At 42.6% G+C, this 27,134-nt stretch overlaps 1 protein-coding gene across 1 annotated transcript; it reads left to right on the top strand.

Annotated features, from left to right (window-relative positions):
• The first annotated feature begins 495 nt into the window (after positions 1 to 495).
• Positions 496 to 18,164, top strand: SUCLG1 (succinate-CoA ligase GDP/ADP-forming subunit alpha). The gene is made up of 9 exons (XM_032686100.1): positions 496 to 598; positions 9,182 to 9,285; positions 10,139 to 10,255; positions 10,778 to 10,990; positions 11,079 to 11,136; positions 13,433 to 13,520; positions 14,124 to 14,274; positions 14,845 to 15,033; positions 16,019 to 18,164. The coding sequence occupies exons 1-9, from the start codon at positions 550 to 552 to the stop codon at positions 16,043 to 16,045; spliced, it is 996 nt and encodes a 331-aa protein (XP_032541991.1). The 5' UTR covers positions 496 to 549; the 3' UTR covers positions 16,046 to 18,164.
• Positions 18,165 to 27,134: the final 8,970 nt, after the last annotated feature.

Raw genomic sequence — 27,134 nt, 5'->3', positions numbered from 1 at the left:
TAATAGTTGCCTGGGAGAAGAGACCAACCCCCTGGCTACAACCTCCTGTCAGGGAGTTGTAGGGAGTGAGGAGGTCTCCCCTGAGCCTCCTCTTCTCCGGGCTGAACAGCCCCAGCTCCCTCAGCCTCTCCTCACACGACCTGTGCTCCAGACCCTTCACCAGCCTCGTTGCTTTCCTCAGAAACTCGCTTATTCCGCAACCGCCTTAACACAAACTTCCGATAGAAAATTACCGAGTGGCAGATAATTATTGCTCTTATTTTTACATTGCGATAGGCCGGTGGGGGAAAAAAAAATCACAGAACAACGAGGGATTATTGCTCTCAACACCAGCCACTCAAAGAGATAAAACACCACCTTCTCCCCGAAAAAAACGCGACTTTTTTTTTTTCTTTTGGCTACGCCCCCTTCCCTTCCCTTCCCTCCCTCCCTCCCTCCCTCCCTCACGGCGACTACAGCCCCCAGAAGGCGGCGCGGGGCCGCCTTTCCGCCGCCGGGGCGGGGCAGGCCGAGCCGGGGCCGCCGCCGCCTTTGCGGACGGGAGGGACGATGTCTCGCTGCAGCCCCGCCGCCCGCCTGCTCGGCCGCGTCCTTCGCCGTGAGTACCGGGACGGGCCCTCCCCGCCGCCCGGCACCGCTGTGGGCACCGGGAGGGGGCGGCGCTGGAGCCCGGCCGGGAGGGGCAGGGACAGGGGCAGGGGCTGGGCAAGGTCACGGCCAAGGAGCGCGGCGCGGAGGGGCCGCGGCGGCGCCGGGGGTGTCCCCGGCGGGACCGGCGGTGTCCCCGGCGGTCGCAGCGCTGCTCCGGGCGCCGGCTGTGCCCTCCCCTGGGGGCTGGCACTGCTCTGGCGGGGCGGGGGCACGCCTGGCTGCGAGGAGGCTGGTTAATAAAATATATACGGGAAGTTTTTTTTTTTTCCCCCGTGTGGAGGGTGGGCGCCCGCGGGGACGGGGAGCAAGGAAGGTTGTTCTTCTCCGCGTTGCGGCCCCGGAAAGAATAAAAAGGTCAAGGGCCAGAGGAAGCTGGTAGAGGTGGGTGGTGGGTTGGGCGAGAGGCCGCTTGAGGCCCCTGAGTTACTCTGTGGTTTCAGAACAAGGCGGTGAAGTTGTTTTTGTGTGTTGGCCTCTTTTTGTGGAAAGCACGAGCAGTCCGACACTAATACTTCGTCTTGAAGCATTTACTGAGTGTTGTGGAGAGCATGAGCAGTCCGAGACTAGTACTTCACCCGGAAATATTTAATATGTGTTGTTCTGAACATCATAATAAAAAAAATAAAATGCTTCCTTTTTTTCTTTTTATTCCCTTTTTTTTTTTTTTCCCCATGCTTTTTTTGCTCAGTTGAAGTTACATTCTTTACTGAAGAGGAGACTTTGCAAGGGCTTTTAGTGCACAGAAGAGGGAATGGCTTTAAACTGAAATAAAGTAAGTTTAGGTTAGCTTTAGGAAGAAATTATTGACTGTAAGAGTGATGAGACCCTGGCACAGGTGTGGATGTCCCATCCCTGGAAGTGTCCAAGGCCAGGTTGGATGGGGCTTGGGGCAACCTGGTCTAGTGGAAAGTGCCCCTGCCCGTGGCAGGGGATTGGAACTGGGTGGTCTTGATGGTCCCTTCCAACCCAAACCATTCTGTGATTCCGTGAAATTAGTGTGGGTCACAAGAGCAGTTTCTTGGAGTCTGAACTGAGGAGATAGTGCATTAATTTGGTTCTTGCAGCTGAAAATGAATGGACAAAGTTAAATCTACCTCATTTCACTCCACACAAAGTGTTTTTGTCTCGTTGGGGTGGTGACTTGCAGGTCAGGGTCTGGCAACAGGATCTCACAGCCATAATCTGGTGTGAGTAGTTCCTGTGGCACACCTGCCGTCCAGTTGGGTATCCATTCCCGCCTCTTGTTCTCTGTGAACAGGAACAGAAAACTATTTTCTTACTATACAGTTAATTTCTGCCACTTTAGCTTTTGAATTGGCTCCCCTGAGCCTGATGACAATTGGTTCTGATAGAGGGGAACAGATGGCAATGTAGCACCTTCCAATTTAGTTTAATTTATACTCCCAGCAAAGCTACTCTTGGGTGCAGTTTTATGTGTTAAAACTGCACATTGTTCCCTTTACAAATAGCAGTAAGAGATTCAGGGAATAGTTCTTAAAATTATTTTGAGGGATAGAGGAAAAGAAGAGATATAAGTGGCTCAAGAAGTGTCTTTTTGCAGCTGTTCATGAAATCTTTTATAGAAACTCATGCAAGATAACATAGTCCTTCACTGGAAACCTTTGCTTGGTTTGATAGTCTTTACAAAATGTTAAAAAACTGCTGAAACCTTAAATTTGGGCTTTGTACATACATTTTCACTAACAAATAATTACCATCTGTTTTTCTTAGTGATTTAAAATCGGGAGTTTCTGGTGTTGTTCCATTGCAAAAGAGATGCAAACTCTTATTTTTATTGGTGCATTGCTGAGGGAAACATGCAACGTGTGTATCCTTAAGGTTTGGATCGGGAAGTTGCAAAAAGGGAGTATAAAATATGTCAATGAATGGCAAGTGCTGCTCAAAGGTGAGCTCAGAGCACTGGTTGTATGTGGATGGAGTCAGGAGAAACCTGTGCTGGTCTGTACCACACTTAGAAGAGTCTTTGTAGGCACCTGAACGGATTGGAGAGTCAGGATTAGGGATTTCATGTCCTGGGCCTGTTAGAAGGCTCTGGAGAGCTCTTAGATTAAAAGATTACGGTAATTATGTGAGTAACCCTGGCAAAGGATTGCTGCAGAAATAACAGCCCAAACTGAGGAATTCCTGAATTGTTTTTATGTCAACAGTGTGGAGGGAGGGAGGAAAGCTCACAAAGCTTTTCCTGCATGCGTTCTCAGTGGAGTGTGCCTTGGAGTGGGGAAAAACAGCTTGTTGGCATTAAAGAAATAGATGATTTCTGTTGAGAAGGAACTTTTGGTTTAGGAAAGAAAGATGTGTTGAAAGGGCTGAAATTTTTCTGCGTGTCATTTCCCATTAGTCCTAATTTCGTTTTGATTTGGTAGGTGTAGCACAGTCATTGCATCTGCCCTTTACAGCCTGATTCATTCACTTAATTCCTCAACTCCTCTTTCATGTTCACAGATTGGGGTTACCATAATTAACAGTAATTTGGCAAGGGAAGGCTGAGAGAAGAGTGGCTGGGGACTGATACCTAGAAATGCTCTGAAAGCATAATTCTCTTAAACAAAGGAGCAAGATATTTTGAACAATCCTTCAAGAGCATGAAAACTTCTTTGTCAGTAAGGATCATCTTCTGCTAATGTAACTGATAACCTCAAGGGTGAATTCTGGAGGTGGGCTTATGCTCCTCTGTGCTGTCAGAAGCTCCCCAGAACCGTTCCTGCTCTGTCCTCCTCAGGCCTTGCATTTGTAGGCAGACAAAGGAGAAGGGAGATAGTCATAAAAGTGCAAATTAAACATGTCCAAAATATCAAAAGGATTTCTCAGAAACAAGCTGAATGTCCATAAGTGATTGAAGATAAAGAGAGGGGTGGGATGTGTGTGTGTAAAAAAGGACTTCTTAGCATTTTAAGTAGCACTCCTTGTACCTCAGTCCTTCCCTGAGTTTCCAGTGTGGTGATCTTCATTTCCTCCATTTCACTGGAGCCCATATGATTTCTAAGGCTTTCTTCTTTCCTTGTAATAGAATGTAATGTAATAGAAGAGGAATGTCTTCCTTCATCCCTGAGTTCTGTGGCTTTTTCAAAGAGTAATAGAGGAAGAATTTCACTTATAACTTTTCAGTCTTCTGGCAATGTGGGTATGAGCTCAGGTCCCTGTAGAATCTGCTGTTTCATCTTGCTATTAGACTGTGCTCGCTTTATGAGCACCCTCAGATGTTACCTCACCTTCCAAATTCCATTTTTTTTGATCTGGGTTAAATGGGGGTAAAGAAGGGGGTACCTTGGCTGGATTCCTGTCCATAGGAAATCCTACGAGAGTCCTGAAAATAAAAAGTTTTCCACTTTGTATAGTTTGAGTGAGGAAGAGATTTAGCCCTTAGTATCTGTGCTGCCACCTGGCTTGCACAACCCAAATAAGTTGTGGGCTGGACTAGATGACCTTTAAAGGTCCCTTCCAATGCAAACTATTCCATGATTCTATGAAATGCAGGTCGGGTTGCATTGTTTTAAATGAGATTTTTGCCTGTGAGCTGTTGCTGCTCAAGGAGTGCCTGAAAGCTCAGTGTGAACACCAGTGTGCTTTAAAAATACCTTGTAAATGGGTCAGTTTTCTTTTTAATGTGCAAACTCATGATTGGACTTCATGATAAATAACAGGGTATTTTTCAAAAAGATTTGTTCATTGTAATTCACAAGTGAGCTTAAAGCCCTGCTGGAGCCCATGGATAATGAGGTTTTTTTTCCTGAGATAAATGTAGGTGGATTTTTCTGTTTCTTGAACTGCAGTGAGTTCTGGGCTTGGCTGGGGCCTTGTTTCTGGACATACCAGAATAACTATCAGCACAGTGTGTCTGTTGGAGTAACTGTAGTTTTTAGTAAGTTTTCTTTACTGTAAGACAATTGATGTTCCATGTACAGACTTATACCCTTTTGTTAAATTTAGATCTTGCTTTACATCTCCCCTGAGACAGCTGGGGTTTGGTATTTGAGCACTTTTCATAACTGCTTGGTTAATCCTGTACGACAGGCCAAAGTAGGCTCTTGCCACAGTACATCTCAGTTTTTAGCTATGTAGAAGTTAAAGGACTGGAAAGCCAAAATAAATGCATCTTGTTATTTGTATAACTTTATTTTTAAACAGAACAGAGGTGTGGCAGAAATGAAAGGGTTGCCTGGGAAAGATTGTCCAATCTCTTGTTTTATTTTTAATACTCTTTGCTGAAGGCCTATTGCAGGCCTTCGTTCAACATGGTAATTTTATCTTAGAACTCTGATTTGACAAAATACAATGTTTCCCCTGTGCTTTGTTAAGATTCGGATTTGATAAGACTTGTCCTTGTGCTCCAGGACTTCATCTGGAGCCTTCACCTTTGCAGCTTGGCCTGTAATTTAGACTTGTGCATTAAAATAGCATCACCAGTGGGTTTGACTCTTGCTGGTTCACAGCTGAAGAACAAATTTTTTTTCTTTCTTTTTTTTTTTTCCGTCCTCCAGACTTCATGAAGCAACATGCATTTAGAGTCAAGCACCCAAATTTGTTCTAGTAAAAGCAATTGTCTAAACGGGTTTGGAAGTTGGGAGGCAGGTCCTGGGTGGAAGTTGAGACTTGGATTCTATTTCTGACTCCTACCTGCTGTGAACTGAGGCATGCCATTCTCACTTTCCACCTGTTTCCTTCTCATCTTGTATCTGTCTTAACTATGTAAATTGCCAGCTGCTTGCACCCAGGACTTGCTGTTTGTGCCATGTGGAGCAGAACCTCATCCTGACCCATGCCCCTGCTGCTCCTGCTGTGCTGATAACTGGGGTAAATGTTTCTGCTGCAGGCAGGACCAGGAACACAAGTAAAGAACTGTATCATCCCACTTTAAAACCCTCAATACTCAGACTCATCAATCCTGGAAACTGCAAGGTGATTTTTAGGTTTTTTTTCCTTAAATTTCTTAAAAAATGTATTGCTCCCTGGCCATGGGCCCATGCTAAGCTGCCTCTCTCTAGAGACAGCAGACAGCTCAAGCCTACAGCCAGGCTTTTTTGAACCAGCTGTATTTTCTCTGAAGCAGGACCATACAGTAATGTAAGAAGCACGTAGGGTTTTCAGCAGTAAATCCACACAAAGCTTAAATTTTAAACTGCCTTTTAGATGTCAGTGCTTAGATTTTTTTTTTCTTTTGATAGCTTGGAAAATGCTCAAAAGCTTTTTATCCTTGAAAAATATATTTATACAGTGTTCTGAAAAGTGGGAATTGACAAACTTAAGCTCTCAAAAACAGTTTTGTGCGAGGTTATAGATACCTGAAAATAGATCTGGAATGGACAGAGAGTGTAGAATTGCTTTAAGGTACAGAGAAATGAGTGACTATCTGTGAGTTTGTCAACAACAAAGAGGGTGTGGAGTCTCCCTCAGTGGAGATATGCAGGAACCATCTGGATACAATCCTGTGCAATATGCTCTTGGATGACCCTGCTTGAGCAGGGAGGTTGGACCTGATGCCCCACTGTGTTCCCTTCCAACATGACCCATTCTGGGATTCTGTGATTTTTATTTTTATTTTTTCAAAGTACTGAAGTTGCTGAGTGACAAATGTGTCGCTAGCAAGCATCCCTCTTACTTTGCAGGTGGATTTGTCACTGGTGCAGCACAGACTCTGTAAAACTTAGATTTGAATCGGTTTAGTGTTGCCTGTTTACTCTTTCCCCTTGCAGGCCCATTTCCAAACATTCACTCCCATGCCCCTGGAAGCCCAGACTGTTCTCCCCAAGGCATTGCTGGTGGTGATGACTGTAACAGCTTCTTCTCAAGGGAGATCATCTTTTGCTGTTCTCAGGGTTGGGTTTTACCCAGTCACACCAGCTACCAGTGAGGGATTGCCTGAATGGCTGGGATCAGGCAGACCAGTTCCCTGCTCTCCTGACCAGCATTCCAGCTGTTTCTGTGCCTCTTTTGCCTCTCCTTTGCTGGGGGCAGGCTGCTGTTTGCCAGCTGTGTGTTCCAGTGAGTTCATATTGCAGTGCAGATGCAGGACTTTGCAGCTTTGTCTTGGAAGGCCAAGTCCTTGACCAAGGATGAGGATCATCCTGTGCTGTCTTCTGCCTGCATCTTAACCCTGCTTGTTAAATCTCAGCCTCAGGCGTATTTACATAGAGTCATAGAATGGTTTGGGTTGGAAGAGACCTTGAAGATGGTCTAGTTCACAGCCACTTGCCCTGGGCAGGGACACCTTCCACTAGATCAGGTTGCTCCAAGCCCCATCTAACCTGGCCTTGAACGCTTCAGGGGATGGGGCATCCACAACTTCTCTGGGCAACCTGTACCAAGGCCTCATCACCCTCAGTAAAGATTTTTTTCTTAATATCTAATCTAAAACTACTCTCTTTCAATTTGAACCCATTCTCCCTGGTCCTATCACTATATGCCCTTGTAAATAGTCTTGCCCCATCTTTCCTGTAAGTTCCTTTCAGGTACTGGAAGGCCACAGTTAGGTCACCCCAAAGCCTTCTCTTTTCCAGGCTGAATAATCCCAATTCTCTCAGCCTTTCCTCATAGCAGAGTTGCTCCATCCCTCTGATCAACTTGGTCTCTCCTGTGCTGGGACCCCATATCTGGAGGCAGCACTGCAGGTGGGGTCTCACCTGAGTGGGACAGATGGACAGAATCACCTCCCTCGTCCTGCTGCCCACAGTGCTTTGGATGCAGCCCAGGATACGATTGGCTTTTGTGTGGCTTTTTATATGGATTTGGTATGGACTTTGTCCATTACTGCTTTGTATTTCCTGGCATAACAAATTCTGCAACAGTATTTGTGCATAACGTTGTGATTTAGGTTAAAACCCTGCAGGTCACCTAAAGTGCACTTTCACCACTTTCCTTACGAGTTTACTGCAGGCAAGTCTGTACCTTTCTCTGCTGAGCTTTGCTTCCTCTCGATCTGAAGTTGAGGATCTGCTGCAGATCCTTAGAGAACGGCAGGAGTGGTTGGAGTTAAGTCCTGGATTTGCCAACACTTTCTAAGAACAGAGTGAGGACTTTAGATTTAACAATAGCACTGATGTCTGTGGACTGGTTCTGGTATGGTTTGGTTTCTCATCTCACATTTTTTTGGAGAGAAGTAAGGCATAAAAGCAGTGTAGCACTAAAATTTAGTTGGCAAAAGTACTTGTGGAAGAGTCCTGTGTAGTTCTGTCATAGAAATGGGTATGTACATGGATCTTAAATTTTCTGCACTTTTTTACCATGCCATATAAATTGTTATAATGCATTTTAGTAAATTCTGTGCATTTTCTGTTGAAAAATACCTTTTTCCTTTATTTCCCCCCTACTTAATACTTTTTATTTCCTTCCTAAAAATAGAAAATAAATATCCTTCCCTTGTTCAGACGTACCTGAATAAGTATATGGAGCAGTCCGGGGATCATGATTCAGAATCTCTTACTTTGATTTCAACTTCACTTTTTACTGCCTCAGATCTTAGTTGGTGGATCTTTAAAAGAGCTGAAGGGTTTTATAGTAACATGCTGTTGTTGGTTTCTGCATTAGGATTGTGCCTTCCTGGGTTCACTCTGTGCATAAAATAAAGTTTTTATGTAAAAGACTTGCAGGGAGTAAATTGGTTCTGATCCCCTCAAAACTCTGGTGTTTGAAAAAGCAATGGCAATAAATGTGTGCATCCTTTTTATACCAGAAGACCTCTCCTTCCTCCTCATCTCAAGCTTTCTTGGAGGGTAAAATTCTGCGCGTTTCTTTTTTAATCATTTGATGTCAACATATCTTTCCCTTCAGCACAGATACTGTCATTCTCCTGAGCTTTTTGATATCAGCACACGCTGTGCTCTTTTTCTGCAGTTGTGTTCTTTTCTTTTGTCAGTATCAGAGTTGTGAGAACTAAATTGAAAATCATTCTAGTGGAGTATCTGGAGAGCTGTCTTTCCTCACAAGCCTGAGTGCATGTCCAGCAGCGATGTCTAGGTGCCTGTAGCCAGGAATCTGTTGGAAGAAAATCTCTTGCTGTACTGTCTTGCTTGGCATTAGGTTTTACCTGGGCTGAGGTGCCCTCGAGCTCTTCAGTTATCTCTCCTTGTCTAGTCTGGACTGTGCTCTGTTCACAGGAGGTGTAACATAGTACTTGTGGTGTCATGCCTCTGGATATTGGGATTTTAGTTCTGCTTTGCCACTTTGCAGAATTTCTGAGAGGAGGAGACGTTCATTTGCAAATGAAAATAGTGGTTAAGAAGTTCTTTCTGTCTGTCACTTGTCACGAGGAATCCTGATATTAAGTGCTTGATATGAGAAATGCTCCCCTGATTTCTAGTAAACTGGGTAATCACACGATAGGGTGAACTGCACATGTTTAATATCTTAGAATGACAAGCACTGAATGCAGCTTCAGAGCAGAAAAGATGAGCTGCTCATGGTCTTTTTATACAAGCACTAATCAATATGCACTTACTTGATAGGACATTTTTTGACTCAGAGTCTGACAGAACAGTGGATTAATGGTTTGTTCTCTCCTGTTTTTTTTCTCTAGTTCAACAGAATGGAGTCCGACACTGCTCCTACACGGCATCTAGGAAAAATCTGTATGTTAACAAAAACACAAAAGTTATCTGTCAGGGTTTTACAGGCAAACAGGTATGCTTATGAGCTATTTCTTCTGTCACCTTTTCAGTTCAGAAATTTAATTGCTTGAAAAACTTAATAATGTATGAAAGGGATTATACACTGGATTTGTCTGTCTCAATAGGAAGCTGGACTTCCTTCACTGTCAGGAAGGTCCTTCAACACTATGGTTTCCTTTTTTTGGCCAAATACTTGTGCACAAGCTTGAAACTTGGTTTTGAGTCATCTTTATAGTACTTTTCATTTTGTTCTTCGTTTGATCTTAAGACTTTTGTGTGTATATAGCTGAAAGGGTTTCTTTGTAAAAGGAGATTTGCAAAAAAAACCCTGTAAAAACCTTACCATTTTAGAAGTGCCTCTTTCACAAATGCATTTGAGTATCAATGCCTATGAATTAAATTTCTGATTTTATTTCAGGATATTTAATAATTTTCTCATATTCACTCTCTTACACATTTGCAAGGGGAGAAGGCTGCTTTTGTAAAACTATCAGCTAGTCATGGATGAGAATGCTAATTTCTTCTATTTTACTATAGTGTTTGTCATCTGGCAGACTTGATGTGGACAATAAAACGTGGCTGGTGTGTCTGCAGGTGTATTAGCAACACACAACAAAATATCCTTTAGCATGCAACTGCAGTCCTCTGATATAAAAGGAGAAGCAGAGCATATGAGCATGTTCTGAAATCATTTAAAAACATGTCGATCAATATACCTGATTGTATACATGTAGTGAAAACTTCCCTTCTCATTGTAAATTTAAGTGCCATAAATTACCTTCAGAATTGCAGATAGCATCAGAATTTTTGGTTAATTTTATTTGCTATTGCATACCTTTTAACTTCACTTATTTTCCCTCTCATAGGGCACCTTTCACAGCCAGCAGGCGTTGGACTATGGCACCAATCTAGTTGGAGGAATTTCTCCAGGGAAAGGGGGAAAAACTCATCTAGGTCTGCCTGTGTTTAATTCTGTGAAGGAGGTAATTTGCAGCGGTGACTGGAGGGCACACAATTTAATGCTGCTGAAGGGCTCCTTATTTCATTGCTCACGCTGAAGAGACAAATATTTGAGCCATGGATGTCACTGGGCAAGGAGTGAAATAGAAGCCTTGTGAAAGAGGGAGCATTCAGTGTGGTCAAGTACAAGTTTGGCTTCCACTGTGAAGTTCACAGAGTCTGGATACACTTGCTTTATGCATGCAACTAAATTCTGATTGATTCTGGTGTGTATGATGAATTTTTAGAAAACTATTTTCTAAGAGTATTTATGATGGTGATCATGGGGCAGATCCTTATCAAACAGTGGTCAGTTCTCAGTTCCCTACTTGCACTCTGTGTCCCATCTTCAGGGAATTTAAATCTTGCTTTGATCATAGTCAATTCATACATATCCATTTACTTAATTTGTGCCTGAGAATGGATGTATTTTAAATGCTTTGTTGTCAGATGTTGTCTCCAGCCCCACTAAGTATGTGATGTATTTTTTGTTGTGTCCACTGTAGGCCAAAGAGCAAACGGGTGCCTCTGCCACTGTGATATATGTCCCTCCCCCGTTTGCTGCTGCTGCCATCAATGAGGCAATCGATGCAGAGATGCCCTTGGTCGTGTGCATCACTGAAGGGATCCCCCAGCAGGACATGGTGCGGGTCAAGCACAGGCTGGTCAGGCAGGGCAAGACCCGGCTGGTGGGCCCGAACTGCCCTGGAGTCATCAATGTAAGTGGTTTCTGGGTTTGGCCCGAGGCTGGACCGTGCTTAGTGGTGGTTTGAATGTTCCATCTGACTTCTCCCACTCTTTCCTTAGCCTGGAGAATGTAAAATTGGTATCATGCCTGGTCACATTCACAAGAAGGGAAGAATCGGTGAGTTTTTGAATATTTATACGTCATCTAGAACCTAAGTTTGTTGCTCTAGTGTTCTGCCTCATGAGGCTGGGCACATCCTGCCCCACAGACAGTTGGTACAGCTTGTCTGCCTTCAGTTTGTAAGTGAATTTTGGCATTATCAATCCTGAAGGCCAAAATCAAGAAGTCTTTCATAACAGGCACTGAGTACTCATGGTAGAGGCAAAGCAATTGGAAGTTGCCTTAGATAGTGTGATGGACTTGGTGTCTCCAAAGGAGGGTCTTAAGGAAACTTCCATTTATCTTGGCATTTGAGAGGACTAAGCTCCTCAATGATATTCCTTCCAATAGCTTGACTCCTTAGGACTAGGATCCCATACCTATTGTGAGCTCAGTATTACAGCAAAGAGAAGAGATTACAGGCAAGTTTATAACGTGATAATTCAGACAACTATTAAAACATCACAAGAGGAAGTGACAAATATACCCAGTTCTCAGGCAGTGTAGTTAAGGGCAGAAAGGCAGTGACTTGTTCATGTTAGTTACACACCCTGTATATAATCACACACCCTGTTGCATGCAAATCTCTTGTCCTGACTTTTGTTGACTCCTTGTTGCTAGAAATAACAACTTGATTTTTTTCAAAAATAATGCAATTCAGGAGCTATAGAGAAAATTCTTCCAAAATATAAATTTCTACTTAAATAGAGCTTCATAAACACTGTTGTAGACAGTATATGCTGTATGTTTCTTGTCAGCAAGGTGACTGGTTTAACTTGATCACAGAAGTACCCTTTGCAACATTACTTGGTTTTTTTTTTTTGATGAAAACTGTATTTTTTGATGGAAAGCCTGTTCAATGCCATTGAACTACAGGGACTCAGTGCAGTTTTTCTAGCATGAGAAACTATCTTTTCCTCTTAACCACTTCTGACTTGAGAATATACTGCACCTAGGGAATGCTGGAAGATGTGTTAACACTCGTGTTACACCTCCAGCTTTCAAAAGTGCCTGTAAACCTGGAATTGAAAAACCAGATGGCTGCAATTACGCCCTTTGTAGAAACCATTGAGACATTGCTCTATGACTGTAAAAGGCAACATCAACCAATGTTGCTCTGAGCTCCCTTCTGAGTCAAGGTTCTGTTCAAATTTTCTAAATACCTACAAGAAATGTCCTGTAGTCACAAGTTATTACAATCTGAATGCAAGGCACGTCAAGTGCAAAAGAATATTTTAAATCCTGAACTCAGTAGCTCTGACATTGCTGGAAATGTTTTCAATGGTTTTCCAAGGATCAAGGAATAAAAGTGGAGCTTTGCCATCCTCCCAGCTTCGTCTAACACTGTGATGACCTTTAGTGATGTGCTCCCCAGCTTTCTATTACTGTGAGGCATCCAGGAATCATCTGAATATACTGCTATAAAAATAGCCACAGTCTTTGGACTCTTATCTGTAGCTTCTCTGGAGCAATCTGATCTTAATGGCAAACGTAGCAAGAAAAAGCCTTTACTAGTACACATCTCAGCTGTCCAACAGTATAAATAGTTGATAAAACTAATGTTGTTAGTCTAGCGGTGTATTTTCTCCTCTGTTCATTTAATATACTTATGATATTCCTTGTTAGATGGCTTGAAGTAGACAGAAGATGATGTCTGTTTTTCCTAGAAACCTTTCCTTTTGTAGCCTTAGCAGAAGTCTTGGAAAAATGAAGAAAAAGCCATGCAAATATTTGCCCCTGATCTGGGCTCTGTGTTACCTTCCACTCTGAATTTAAAACTGGGGTTGTGGTTTCTTGTAATACTGTCACGTAAATGCCGAGTGAGTTTTGTAAAGCAGCAACAAATAACCTTAATGGTGATAACCTGCATTTGTGCAGCATATTTCTGTTCTGGAGGATCTCTCCTGTGCCTGGCCTTACTGGGGATGTGATTAATACAGAATTCTTTTGTTGACTACTGAGCTGCGGCTCTGCCTCAAGTTCAGTGCATCAGCTACTTGCACACAAGATAAGAACTATATTCCTCTATTTTGTTTTCAGTTTTCTTTCCTGGTAAGGCTGTAGCATGATGAATTCTATCTCAGCCAGCGTTACTGAATTCCTGGGCAGGTTTAGTCTGTTGACAATTAAGTGTCAAAAAGTGACAACCAAGAAACAGTACAGATAGAATCTTACGGAGAGTTTTCACGTTTTGGCAAGGACAGATGGAAAAGCTGGCATCTGGTGTTGTTTATTAAGGTGATTTTTGTGAATATAAGTGCAGCTGCCTCTAGTCATGTGCTTAACTCTGCTAATATTATCTTCTTTCCTAAAGGTATTGTGTCAAGATCTGGAACCTTGACATATGAGGCTGTTCATCAGACAACGCAAGTTGGATTGGGGCAGTCTTTCTGTGTTGGTAGGTTTCCTTGGAAACAGCCTATTGGACCGAGACTAGTCTGGTTTTTCTTTACAGAATAAATCCAAAGTAATTCCTTTACCTGAGTGTAGAAGTTGCTGAATGGCAGTCATGTTGAGAAATGAGATCCCTGTATGCTGTGAAAAGTATAGCCCTTCCCTCTTATTGTTTCCACATCAGGTTAATAAAACCCTAAAAACCAGCTTTGAACAGAGAAGTGCCAGCAAATATGATGTCAGTTTGGAAACAGATTTTCCCAAGAAGTTTAATATTATAAGGGGATAGGCATTTAGTTGGGTATGTTAAGTAAATTCAGTTTTCTTACAGCAAAATTCTAGAGCTGGGGTCTCAGTCCTTCTGTGCCCATAATATTTTGTTTATGGTTTGAAAGGTGAACGTTCAGATATCAAAGCTTTCTGTAAATTGTGGGGGAGGTATTTGGAGCAGGAATTTGACACACTCAGACTTGGCAAGAGCCTTCAGAGCTGCCTGTCTCATGAGCCTTTGGGAATGCTCCTCATGCTGAAATTTACTTTGCAACTTTTATCATAAATGCAATATCATTATCTTGAGTAAGTCTTTTTCGTGTGGTTTAATTTTTTTTCAGGGATGGAGGTGATCCCTTCAATGGAACTAATTTTATTGACTGCCTTGATGTCTTCTTGAAGGATCCTCATACTGAGGGGATCATATTGATTGGGGAAATTGGAGGAAATGCTGAAGAAGATGCAGCAGCATTTTTGAAAGAACATAATTCTGTAAGTCTTAAACATGTTGCTTCCAGACACCTTTGTAGTTAACCAACTTCTTTTGCCACTTCAAGGAAAACTCAGTTCAATTTCTAATGTCTGCTTACAGAAACAGTACTACAAACAGTATTACTTTTATTGAAGAGAAAGAGGTGAAATCAGGAGCTTTGTCCAGATTAAATGTAATGGTTGGACTTGATGATCTTAGAGGTCTTTCCAACCTTAATGATTCTGTGGTTGTATAATTCTGTGAACTGGAGAGCAGTGTCAACTTAGATTTTTATTCCTGTAACAATGCTCATAGTGAATTTTTATTTTTTTTTTTGTAGTATACATGGGTCTGTAGAGAGATTTAAAGTTTCTCTTTGCTTCTGCTTTATGATGGTTACCAGGAGAGAAAGTACTCCACACACTCTTTAAGTCTTTTTGTTCGTGTTGTGTGAAGTTTCCAGCTGTTTAATATCTTTGCCTGGCTGGTTGATATTTAAATACAAAATAGAAAATAAAAAATCTGCCATCTGGAATTGCTTTTCCTCTCACCCTCCCCCCTGTAACCGGGTATCTTTTGTTTCCTCCCAGGGCCCAAATGCCAAGCCAGTGGTGTCGTTCATCGCCGGCCTGACGGCGCCTCCGGGCAGGCGGATGGGCCACGCTGGAGCAATCATTGCTGGGGGAAAAGGGGGAGCTAAGGAGAAGATTGCAGCCCTTCAGAGTGCAGGTGTCGTGGTCAGCATGTCCCCTGCTCAGCTGGGCAGCACCATCTACAAGGTGTGTCTCTAGAAATTGGTACACGTGGCCATCCAGAGCAAGAAGCCACTTCTCAGGGAATACGAGCTGGGAGTGCATCTCTTACCCAGATACTCTGTTGCTCTGGACTTGGTTAAATATAAGAGCTCTCTTGACTGAACAGCTGAAATTACTACTTGAAAGATATGTCATACAGTTTATGTGATACTGTTTTATAGAAAAGTAAACATGGCAAAATAGAGAAGAGATTCCATTTTGCTTTCAAGTGCAGCAACTTGTCGAAATTGTTTTCTGGATGCAAGAACCCAAATTATTTAAAACATGAGAACATTCTCTGTAAGTAGGGTGTTTGAGGAAGGAGAGCCTTGGCATATAAGTCTGTTTTAAGTACTAATTCAGAGTTGTGGTTGAATGTATACAGCTGAAAACTGAGGTATGGAACGGGATTATTTGCATTTTCCTTAGTTGATATCTAAAAGAAGGGGTTGCTTCACAGCTAGAGGAAATGCATAATTCAGCTGGTTTAGGTATTTTTTGTTTCCCGTGGTGACTGTATAGTACAGCATCTCCACAGGGTGCTGTGGGATTCTTCTCTTCTTCTGTTGTATATTTTCTTTACTAAAATGAAAATCTTTATTTTGTTTCTTCTCTGGCTTGAGTCCTTTGCTGTAAGGATTCTACTGCAGCAATTACACAGCATTGGGGTTTTTCAAGCCCATTATGTTATGCCTGGGAGCAAATGGTTCCTTGACAATATTGCAGTCTGAGAGCATGCCCTGACTGCAGTCTGGCACTTTCCATAGCTGTTTTGTTAATGTGAGGTGGGAGAATGCTTATTCTCCTTTCCCCTAGCTCGCACACTTATGCATGTTTATATTTAATGTTTAATTCCAGTTTCTAATTCTTAAAATAAGTTTTGCTAAGATAAACACAAAGAAATTTAAATAAAACAGTAATAGAAGCATTTTCTTTTTTTCCCCATGGTAACATCGTGTGCTATTTGCAGGAGTTCGAGAAAAGGAAGTTGCTGTAAGAGAAGACACTTTGGAATACTGTCTCCAAACACCCAGTGCAGCACCTGGCCTCTGCTTACCTTTTGTCTGCTAATCTTCAGTTGCCCAAATGACTGATGCCCAAATGACTTGGAAGCCATAAACTCCTGGCTAACCTGTTTTGATGTCTCCCTTGTTCAGACATTATCACCTCGTTGTAAATCACAGCAAATTAATAAATCTACTACTAAATCTGACCCATCTTTTGAATTTCTGAAGCAGAGCTGTTTTCTCCAGTCATAAAAAAAATCCTTTGTAACTTAAGCACTGCCCATTTTTAAGGTAAAGTTGCCTGTAGAGATGCTTTTAAAGGATCAAGGCACTGACTTTAGGCACATACCACACTTTGCTTTGTTTTAAAAACTCCAGTCCCACTTGTTTGTTGCTGGCAGGTATGTTGAACAACAGGCCAAAGTTTCCGTCCATTAAACCAAAGCTGCTGGATCTGAAGGGATTGCTTGTTGATCCACGTAGCTGGATAAGCCTGAGGTCCAGACTTTCTTTTCAAGGCTGACTAGCCATGCACAGTGCAGTTCTCTACTGGCGAGGAATTCTGTCGGTTGTGTATAGAGATGGAATTGTTATTCACAAAATTAATCTATTTCACTTGCAAATATAATTCAAAATTATCTGTATCTATGAAGATGGTTGGTCTTTAGCTTACATTACCTAATAATTGCCACTTTATCTTAACTAGAATCGCATTGCTAGTGTTCTGAAATTCTAATACAATGCGAGACATAGAGGGGAGAATTATTATTCTCTAAAAAAAAAAGGACCTAATAAGGTAACTTTCTTGTTAACCACTCCCAGCACTGTAATGGAAAGCCCTTTTTTTTTACTGTGGAAATAGCCCAATATTGTGCCTATAAATAAGTGTTATAGGTTTTATCAAAGTGGACTAAACCCCAGATTGCTTTATATAGAGGACTGAAAGTTCATGTAACCTGGCACTTGTCTAGAGATAACCTTGTGTTCCATAAAGGTGCTGTTACGAAAACTCGTGTTGTTGTTTATTTAAAACTGTTCTTTTTTCTTCTACCCAATCCCTGTGGAATTTCTCTTCCTAAAGCAAGCAGTAGGCAGATGTCTCAATGCTGACATTTACAGCTCCTGGAGCTAAGCCCTGATGAAATGCATAAAAGGACAGGTCATATGTGTGCTACACTGAATGTCTATTAATGCACTTTATATATGGTCAGGCATCAGTCAGGTGATCCAGGCCTTGGGACAGAGACCAGGTACTGTATTGTTCACCTTGGAGTGATTTACTCAGATGAACCTGACACCCTGCCACTGGATGGCTGAAAGCAGGATTGGGCAGTAAATCATTTGATAAAGTCTATGACAACAGATAAGGGTTTTTTAGTGGATCTGCTCGGTTTTCTGGTGGCGCCTGATTTAATCTGGAGCAAAAAGACCAGAAGGTACCCTTTAACTAGAGAGATACATGTGCTAAAATGTCTCAGTCTGTGCAAGAGGGCAGTTCCTCAGTGAGTGTCAGGGTATTGCAGCCAATCTTCTTATAAGCCTGATAATCAGAGTAACTCATCGAGGTGCTGTGCACAGCATAATCTTTGGGATGGGTGGTGCTTCCTGATGAACTGCCTGAATTTCATCCTCGTCCCCACTATCATAACAGATGATCTTCCTGTACAACTAAGGTGTAGTAAGTTTCCTACTTGGGGTTGTTCCATGGAAGCTCTTCCAGAGGCACCAGGTATTTTAGAAGACAGCCATAAACTGCGATGATTGCTGCACCCTGAGGAAGCGTTTCCTTGTATCTTGAAACTTGAGGATGAGTTTAAAAATTCGCCCTTGATGCCAAGGTTTGCAGCAGTGTCTGGTGCTGCACCTTAGCAGCTGCCTGGATCTGCTCCAGCCTGTGGAAGCAGTTTGTACTAACCTGCAACTGAGTGTCACCAAAGGATGGGAAAGGAACCTGACCTTGCCTGATAGAAACGCTTAGGCTTTGCAGTTTTCCTGCCTAAAAATGTGCACTTGACAAATATGAGCTAATTAATGACAATGACTCTTTGGAAAACGTATTCACATCTGTTTAGTGCCGTATGTTCTGAATAAATGTTTTGGGTAATCTGATCTGGAAAATCGTTCATTTATTTGTCTTTCTAGGGGCAAAAGTTGGGTTAGTGCTGAGCCTTAAACCTGTTGCTATTTGATAACCTAGTAAGTAGTTTTATGTGCAAGATAAATGCTGCTAATGTTGCTCTTCTTGTAAAATTTTTCCTTGATCTACACTTGGCAGTGATGCCTGTCCATAAATCGCTTTCAGTTTTGAGAGATCAATTCTAGAAGTTCATTTTGGTTAGGGAAGTTTATTTCTGATTTTCTTGAACAAAGAGAGCAGGATGTAGACCCACTTTTTTTTTCTCTTACTGAACAATACTTGCCTTTGGATGATCTCCAGTACTCTCATTGGTAGGTGCCCCTTGAGTTTGATAATGTTGTTAAAATTTTTTGTGGTTGATTACAGAGGTTGGTCACACCTAAAGAGTACTGTGCCTTTTGTAGGTCTTAGAATGTGAATTCATGCCTCATTTTTTTTCTTCTGTGTTTATGGTGTTTTGCAGGATGAATGTTTCCTTATGTAATATTTTGGGGGAAGACAGTGGTAAGTTACTCTCAGAGAATCACAGAGTGTTTTGGGTTGGAATGGACCTTAAAGACCATCGTGTTCCAACTCCCTGCCATTGTCAGGGACACCTTCCACTAGACCAGGTTACTCAGAGCCCCATCCAGCCTGGCCTCTCTGTACCTTTGTCCTTGAAATGATGCTCTGGTGTGAGATTCTGGCAAGGGGATTTCTAAAGATTCCCTCTAGTGTAGCACACGAATGAAAACAAAAGAAAATACTGATGCCAATAAGTTGGATCACATAAGGTCTCCTTTGTGCACTGAAGGTGGAGGGAGAAGAAGAGACTGCTGTAAGATGATCACCTCTAGGTTGCCCAGAGAAGTTGTGGCTGCCCCATCCCTGGAAGTGTTTGAGGCCAAGTTGGACAGGGCTTTGAGCAACCTGGGATAGTGGGAGGTGTCCCTGCTCATGGCAGGGTGGGTTGGGATTAGGTGGTCTTTAAAATCCTTTCCAACCCCTTAGCATTGTGTGATTCTATGATTCTTGTTTACCTCGTTCTTTCGTGGTGGATTGAAATTCTGCAACAGTGCTAATTAAAACCAGTGAGCTGCCGTGTTGAGATGGTCTGGGTGGTTTTAGTTGAATCAAAGATGCAACCTAATTTTGATGTGAAACAATATATTTCAAGCTTTAAGCTGAGGAGAGGAGCACTCATTCATGGGCCTTGCTGGTGTCAGGTGGATTAGAGGTTGTGCTCTGGCAGAAGGCTGATAATCAAGGAGATTCAAAAGTTCCTGCAAAGTCAGGTTGTCTGTCAGCCTCAGGTGGTGACTGATCCCTGCTCAGATTCAGACCCTGGTCCCCACAGGTCCAGTGATTGAATTCCCTGGTAGCAGCCAGGTGTCAGTGCAAATTGGGCCAGGAAATGCTGGGATCTGAGTCACGAGAGACAGATTTCAAGAAATTTCAAAGGAGAACCTCAGATTGACAACTGTGCTTATGGCTTCAAAGCGGTGGCCAACTTGTGATGCCTGAAGAATGAAGTCTTAATTTTGTTGAAACTGTGGAATTAAGTCTTTAACTGTGGAATTAAGTCTTATGCACAATCATAATTTACTCAGTTTACCATCACCTTCACCCTCCCTTTCCTGCTGCCTGTTGCTGGTCAGGATTAGATTACAGCTTTTCCTAAGAAGGGCTGTCTGATGCCATGGGCAGGAGCCTGCAGGTGATTTCGGAAGGTGACAATAGGAGTTGTACTGCAGTGGATACCTGGCAGGCAGCAGATTCCAGGTGTTTTACACAGCAGGCTGTTCCTTCCAGAGCATCTTTATAGGGCTGGGAGTGCTGAGACAGCCTCCAGCTTTGGGATGACCACAAATAGCTGATGAAGAGGGAAGAGTCCAGGTTTGATGTTTTCCACAGAAATTTTAACATCAAAAAAAAAAAATCTCTTGGATATCAACTTCCAGCGCTCCAACAGTGATTAAATGAGATTTATACTACATGTCTTTGGCAATATTGTTAAATAATTGGTTTTTTTTCTGAATTATTTATTGAGGGTTTGAGCTGTATTTCTCTATCAGAGATATATATCTCAGCACAGGGTGGTGCACTTGGTCTGTACTTAAGGCTACAGGCAACAGCACATTCGGGAATAGCTGCTTGACTTGCATCCAAACCTCTGGTTTGTGCAGCCCAAGGCACTGAGGACCCTTCACAGAGGGTTGACTGAGGTGAGTGGTGGGGGAAGCACAGTTTAGAGTAAGTATTTCACAGTTTACAGTAAGTAATACACTATCCTGAATTTATCTGCCACTTCCTCCTCTCCTGTCCAGGCTGGATGAACCCTATGACAGAATGTACAATGGAGATGATTCTATGATAATTCGGGAATTATAACTGTTAGGTACCATCTTTAGGGAGAGGTTGCTTTGATATGTCCCCTGTCCTTGTATGTCTGGCAATTTGGTTTAGTGTTGAATGGACCTAAAATCAATGTGAATTTTGCAAAATTTCTTGACTCAGAAATACTGAAACACTCAGTTTTCATAAAGAATTTGTCCGCTTGTCCCATCTGAACTTGAGGTGCAAACGGGTTGGTTTCTAGACGTGGAATCCTGAGAGTTTTGCTCCAGTTAAAAACTTCAGGAAACTTGCTAAGAAGAGCACCAGGGTTGTGGGGGTTTTGGGGGGGTGTTTTTTTGGTGGTTCCAGTCTGGGTTTTCTGGCACCTCTTGTCTTCAGCCTGATATCTGTCAGACCTGCTGAGCACCCACAGGTCACTCGCAGGACCCAGAACCAGGCAGTTCACTGCCACTCAGAGCATCCAAAACCCCTCGTTAAAACTGACTTGCTTTACATGATCTCAAAAGAAAAGGAAAGAGATCACTCTCTGTTTACACAAACCACATAAATTTATAGAACTGGGAGAAAACAGTGCTATAATGACTAACCACACAGAGTAGTGTTTGTGCTGGCAGTAGGTGCAGTAGCCCATAACGATGTCTGTGCTGTGCAGATACATAATTAAGGGTCTCTTAAAACCTATTCTGTTGCTGTAAAAGACAGCACAGCAAATTTATAGTTTTCAGCACATCTGTAATGTTACAAGACATTTGCTTCAAAAATCCCCACCAGCCTCCAAACCTGTTCCTTTCCATTTGCCCTTTTGCTCTCTAGGTGGCAGGTTTTGACTTCAAAACACTGTTTTGGTTCCTTCTCTGAACTGGGGCTCAAAATGTGCCAGAGAAATAGAAGATGAAAACAAACCACTACTACTGTATTTTTTCTCTGTGTTAGATTGATTTATGATCATGTCCTTTCATGTGAGCTGGAGAGAGGTGTTAAAGAACCTGCCTGGTTTCCTCCCAGTGTTCTCAGTACACCTGTGTTGTTGAAATTTCTTTTTGTTTTTTTTCATGCTTGTGTGAGTATGTTGTCTGAATGGTGTGGGTTTGGCAGGCAAATGGGACCTGCCTTAGAGAAATACCTGTCTTCATTTTGAAGCAGACAAGAAATGGCTGGGACTGTTTTTTTCAAGGGCTTAGCAACTCTGACTTTCCTTTTTTCTTTAATTCAGTTGCCCAAGGCTGGAGGGGGGAAGAGGAAGGGCTGTTAGGGAGCAGAGAAATGAATTGACAGGCTGAGAAGGAGGGTTTTTTTTTATTTATAACAGGAAAAAACAACCCAAACACAACCAGAGTGCAGTAAAAAAAGCCTCCTATGAGATAGTCACTGGCTGCTGACTCTCTAGAGAGAAGCAGCAGGAGATCTTGCTCTATGGAAGAAGAACAGCATCTTCCATGGGTCTTGTCCACCAGGCTCCATACACTGAAGGTGCCCAGGGCAATGGGTGAGCTGTGCCCAAAGGAGCTGGACCAGTCCCACTCCTCTGAGTGCCAGCTGGGGGACTGGACCAATTTAGTTTAGTGGAACCAACCCCGTCTAGTGGAAGGTGTCCCTGCCCATGGCAGGGAGTTGGAACTAGATGGTCCTTTGGAGTTCTCTTCCAACACAAACCATTCTATGGTTCTGTGATTGAGGGTGTTAAGTGTCAGCCCTTGCCTGGCAAAGAGGCTGCAAGGGGTCTTGTGAGCTGGGAGTTCTGTTTGGAAATGGCTGCTGTGTATGTGGAGCCAGCTATGTGAAGGCACCTGCACGTAGAAGTGTCTCTGATTTGCAGCCTAAAGGACTGTGTCTTACTCAAGGTCACCCTCTCCTTTCTCATTCTGCTTTCAGACTGCAAGTCTTATTATTAATTAGAGCAATAGCTGCAAGGAGGAGAAACAACAGGCAGGAGTTTTAGTCTCCAGTCATTTCAGTCATTTAACTGAATGTATTTTATTTATCTTTCTGTAGGCAACTGTTATACTTGTTCAAGCCAGGCACTGAATTTTTTTTCTTTCCCAGAGTACAGATGACTTGGATGTAAATCCAGCCAAAGCTCACAGATTCCAGCCTTGACTGTGGTTCAGCCCTGTCCTGAAACATGGAATCTGGGGCAAGATCCATATCCACCTCCCAAAGTTTAGACATGTGACAGGAGTGATTACCTGGGGAACACGTATGAGAAACAAGGCAAGGACAACAGAACCTCTGAAATGATCATGTAGACACATTTGATTATTGACCTCTAATGATTATAGCAGAAACTTAGACACCCAAGGCACACACCCTCACACCTGCATGGGGATGGCAACACCAGCAGGACAACTTGGTTGGCTCTATCTGGAGCTACAGCCCTCCTCACCTTGGCCAACTGACTGACCCAAAAATCATGTTAGAAGTTTCTACCACTCCCACGTTTGAAATCACCTGAGCTTTCCTCCCAGTTTCTAGTTTACAGGATTTTACTCAGTATGCACCGTGTTATCCTCATTTCTGATGCATTGAAACACAGCAGCAAATCTGTATTTTTCAATTTGTCCTGTTTATGGTACAGCCCATTTCCGTTGCAAAAACGCTGTTAATAGTTTATTTAATGTGTCTTTTATAAATCATTGAGAATGCCAAGATCTGATTCTTGTACAGGGAATGCAATCATGCAGCATTAATCCACTCTTTTGTGCAATGATGGAAAACAATATAATTAGAAGCCATTCTTTCAGCCCGGAAATTGTAATTGGATTGTGAATTTTATAGCAGCAGCCTTCAAAAAATAAACAAGAATTAGTCAACTAAAGAAAATATGCTTGTTTCCAAGAGGGGCTGTGTTATGTGATTAACTTTGGGGTTTATTTTTTGCTCATTTTTTTTTGCTCCTGGCAAATAAGGCATCCTTAGAGGTTTCAAACGTGGAATTTTTTTCCCTAGGAAAACCTTCTGTGGTGCCAGTCCCTTAGCCTGAAGCAGTCCTCCTGTCCTCTTTGCTTTCCACTTTGAAGTTTGCTTGGAGCACCTCTGGATGTGTTAGTGCTCCTGTGGATCAGATTTTGATATCTGGTGGAGAAGCCAGTGTTCCCTAAATGGGGTGATATAGCAATGGGCAAAAATGAAAGGAAAAACTTAAACCCCCGTAAAATGGGGGTGTTGGAGAGCACCAAAAGCACAAGAGGGAAGGCAGAAGGGGAATGGTGGAGGGGGGAGAGTTGTCTGTATTTACTGCTCACCTATTTAACCTGTACTGAAGCACAGGAAAGAAATTGCTTGTCAAGGTATTTATTAGCTCTGCTCATGATAAATGGTAGAAATTATCTTATGTGAAGCACTTAATGAGGACTGGGTAGAAAACAGGCTTCTCATCCAGTGGGAATCACAGAATCATTAAGGTTGGAAAAGGCCTGTAAGATCATCAATTCTAACTGTTAACCCAGCATTGCCAGGTCCCCACTAAACCATGTCCCTAAGCACCACATCTGCATGTTTTTTGAACACTTCCAGGGATGCTAATTACACCACTTCCCTGTTCCAATGCCCAACCATCCTTTCTGTGAAGAATTTTTTCCCAATACCAATATCCACTCTATCTGGAGCTTCCTTATAACCCTGCCAGGCCAACAATGAAGGTGGTGGCTGGATCTGCAAAGCTACGTAGGAATCTTAGGGCATCTCCTGCACAGTGTTTTGTGTTCCAGCAGCCTGTAAACGTGGATGTTCTTCCTTAAGGAACTCCACCATCCTCTTCTCTCCTTAACCTTAACCTCGAGTTTCCCAGAGGGAAAGCTGGTTCCAGCTCTCTCCAGGCAACTAAACACTTCATTGTCAACTTACACAGTAAGGGCCCATTTGAATTTTTTGCCAGAGAGTGAAAAGTGTGGTTTGGTAAACACTGTGTATTCTTATGGAGTCATTGTTACCTTTGGTTTATGGTTAATATACCCAGTAACAACACAGTCCCTTGAAAATGCTCGTATCCATAAATTTGAGATCCTCCACTCTCCCCCCAGCCCATGAGGCTTTGCAGTCGTCCTCACTGCATCACTGTCCCACAGACAGGGCTGGGGACCCTCCCGTGGCAGCTTTATGGCTGATGCCTGAAGAATGAGCTGTTACTCCTTGCAAATTATTTTCTAGATTGCCACCGAAGTATACATCATTGTGTCATGGGATGGCAACTATATTAAATCTGGTTAGATAGTTAGGGTGGGTTGCTGTCATAAATCAGCCTCTGCCTGCCTTGTTGTGGTGGAAATACAATCAGTAGTTGTTGCAGTGGTTTGTATAGTTAAAAACATTTCTTTTTGCAAAGCAAATTTTTAGTACTTCTCCAATCCATTAACATCCTGTCTATTTGCCGCTTGGAAAAAAAACCCCCAAACACATCATCCTTTTAGAACTGCATTGTCACTTCACTAATGCATCTGTAGGAACATTTGGAAGTCGTTAAAAAGGGGAATTATTTCATCATGATAAAAAAAGAAGAATGAGAACAGCTCAGCTGAAAAGATTGCGTTGTCAGTTCTGATTTAATGTGTGAATAATGCTAGCAGGATGGGGAGAACATCTTCTGCTGGATAGATTGTTTTTATGTTGTTAGAGACTGTGTGCTGGGATTTACAGCTCAGAACTAAGTTGTTTTTTTTTTTGTTTGTTTTTCAGAGGCTGGTTGTAATGAACTGGGGTTTGTTTCGTTTCTCCTGACTATAAGGATCACCCGAGTGCCAGTCATGTAGAAGCTTGAAGGTGGTACGGATTAGAGGAAGTCAGCATAAAGTTCAGACCAGAAGCCCCTACTGCCCTCTCTCAAGTTCTTGTTATGTGCCTTTAATTCTGCTCTATAAGTGCCCAGCTCCAGAGGCAACAGTCCCTACTGGGAGGCTGCCAGCCTATTGCAGGGACTATATCTCATTTTGGAGGGGCAGTTTGGTAGCTCACACCCCAAGGCTATGGAGAAAAGCCTGAAAACCTGACTTGCCTGCAACCTAAGAGCTCAGAAACTGAAATGAAAGGAACCACTCTGCGACCTCTGGAGATGGTAGAGCTATAAACCCCTTTTGTAGAGTTCCTTTTGCAAAAGCATAAGCAAGGAAACAATTTTTTAGAGGGTTTACGAGCTGGGGTTTTGAGGACCCTTCTACCCCTTGTGGTAATTTCCCTTCTTTGAAACTATTAAACAACATGGCCAAGGCTTCCAGGGAGGATCTGAACATGGGAGAAATGGGAAAGTTACATTCCTGACCAAACCTCTTCAACTGATGTGAGTCAGCTAAGTCAGGTCTGGGAGTTACAAGATGCCAAGAGATGGTTTTCTTGTAGAATCACAGAAAGGTTTTGGTTGGAAGGGACCTTAAAGACCACCTAGTTGCAACCTCTCTGTCATGGCAGGGACACCTTCCACTAGACCAGGTTGCTCCAAGCCCCATCCAGGTGGTTAAAGACAGGCTGAGATTAGCAGCTTGCTGGCATTCTATTCGTGAATATTTTTGTCCTGTTCACTTGTTAGGTTTATGTTGTCTTTTAGGTTGGGTTATCTTTTCCCGACTAGAGAAGTGAATTCCAGCCTTAGGATTTGAAAATTATGTTCTCCACGAATGCAGCAGTAAAGATCAGCTCATAAATGACAATTATCCCAGGAAGGTCCTGCAACAACAGGAGGCCACAAAATCTGATGACTCATTTGAGCCACTAGTGACTTCTGGTTCATCTCCTGTGCACATCAAACTATTCCTGCTCTCTTTCTTATGGTCTGGTAAAACCCTCTCATGCAAAATATTAAAGAAGCAGACCTAGATTTGAACCACTGCTTCCAGACGTTGGACAGCTTAAGTCATGCTTGTCAGGAATAAGGATATTGATATCCTGGTTATTAATGATTTGTTGAGTAATTGATTTTTTTTCCCCTAAGGAGCCTGAAAGCTCTTTAGAAACATTACAAGCTAGCAAATGATTCCCTAGAGGGCATCTTAGGAGACAGTAAGATTGAGCAGAAGGGGAAGAGACATATGAAAGTGTGAAGAGTTGGAATGGAATGGGAAGAGGTTTTGCTCAGCTCCAGGTTTCAGGTACCTAAATCCAGCTTTTGACAAATGTAGAAGTGGGATTCAGCTTTCCACATGGAGATGCCAAATAGGCAAAACTTTTATATGGGGCTTCTGAATATGATGCAGCACCTGTGGAAGATTCATGGGCTAAAGGAGAGTGATCCAAACAGAGTTACCCAGACATCAGCTGCTTGCTAACTTGCCCCTTAGATCTCTATTGAGAATTAGTTTAGAGAACCAGCTAACTCCTATATTTGGATGCCAAAATGTAGGTGTATCTGGACCTGAATCTTGTTTTTACTGTTACTAAAAACAAAAGCAGTGTGTGTGAATTTTCACACAGAGAATGCTACATTCATTAATGAGCTTTCTCCTTTGTGTGTGTGTGTTTCTGTTTGTCTGTCTGTCCGTCTGTCAGGCTCCCTGTCTGACCAGAGTGACCAGCATCTGTGTTTATGTGCTCTACGTCTGGTGACAAGGTTTCTGTTGCCAAATCAGTCTGTCTTTTGTGTCATGAATCCAAGTGCTCAGCTATTAACATATCTATTCAAT

The sequence above is a fragment of the Chiroxiphia lanceolata genome, chromosome 4, assembly GCF_009829145.1.
Source record: "Chiroxiphia lanceolata isolate bChiLan1 chromosome 4, bChiLan1.pri, whole genome shotgun sequence".
NCBI lineage: Eukaryota > Metazoa > Chordata > Aves > Passeriformes > Pipridae > Chiroxiphia > Chiroxiphia lanceolata.
Note: the sequence above shows the minus strand (reverse complement) of the source record. Positions and strands in the feature narration are given on the sequence as shown.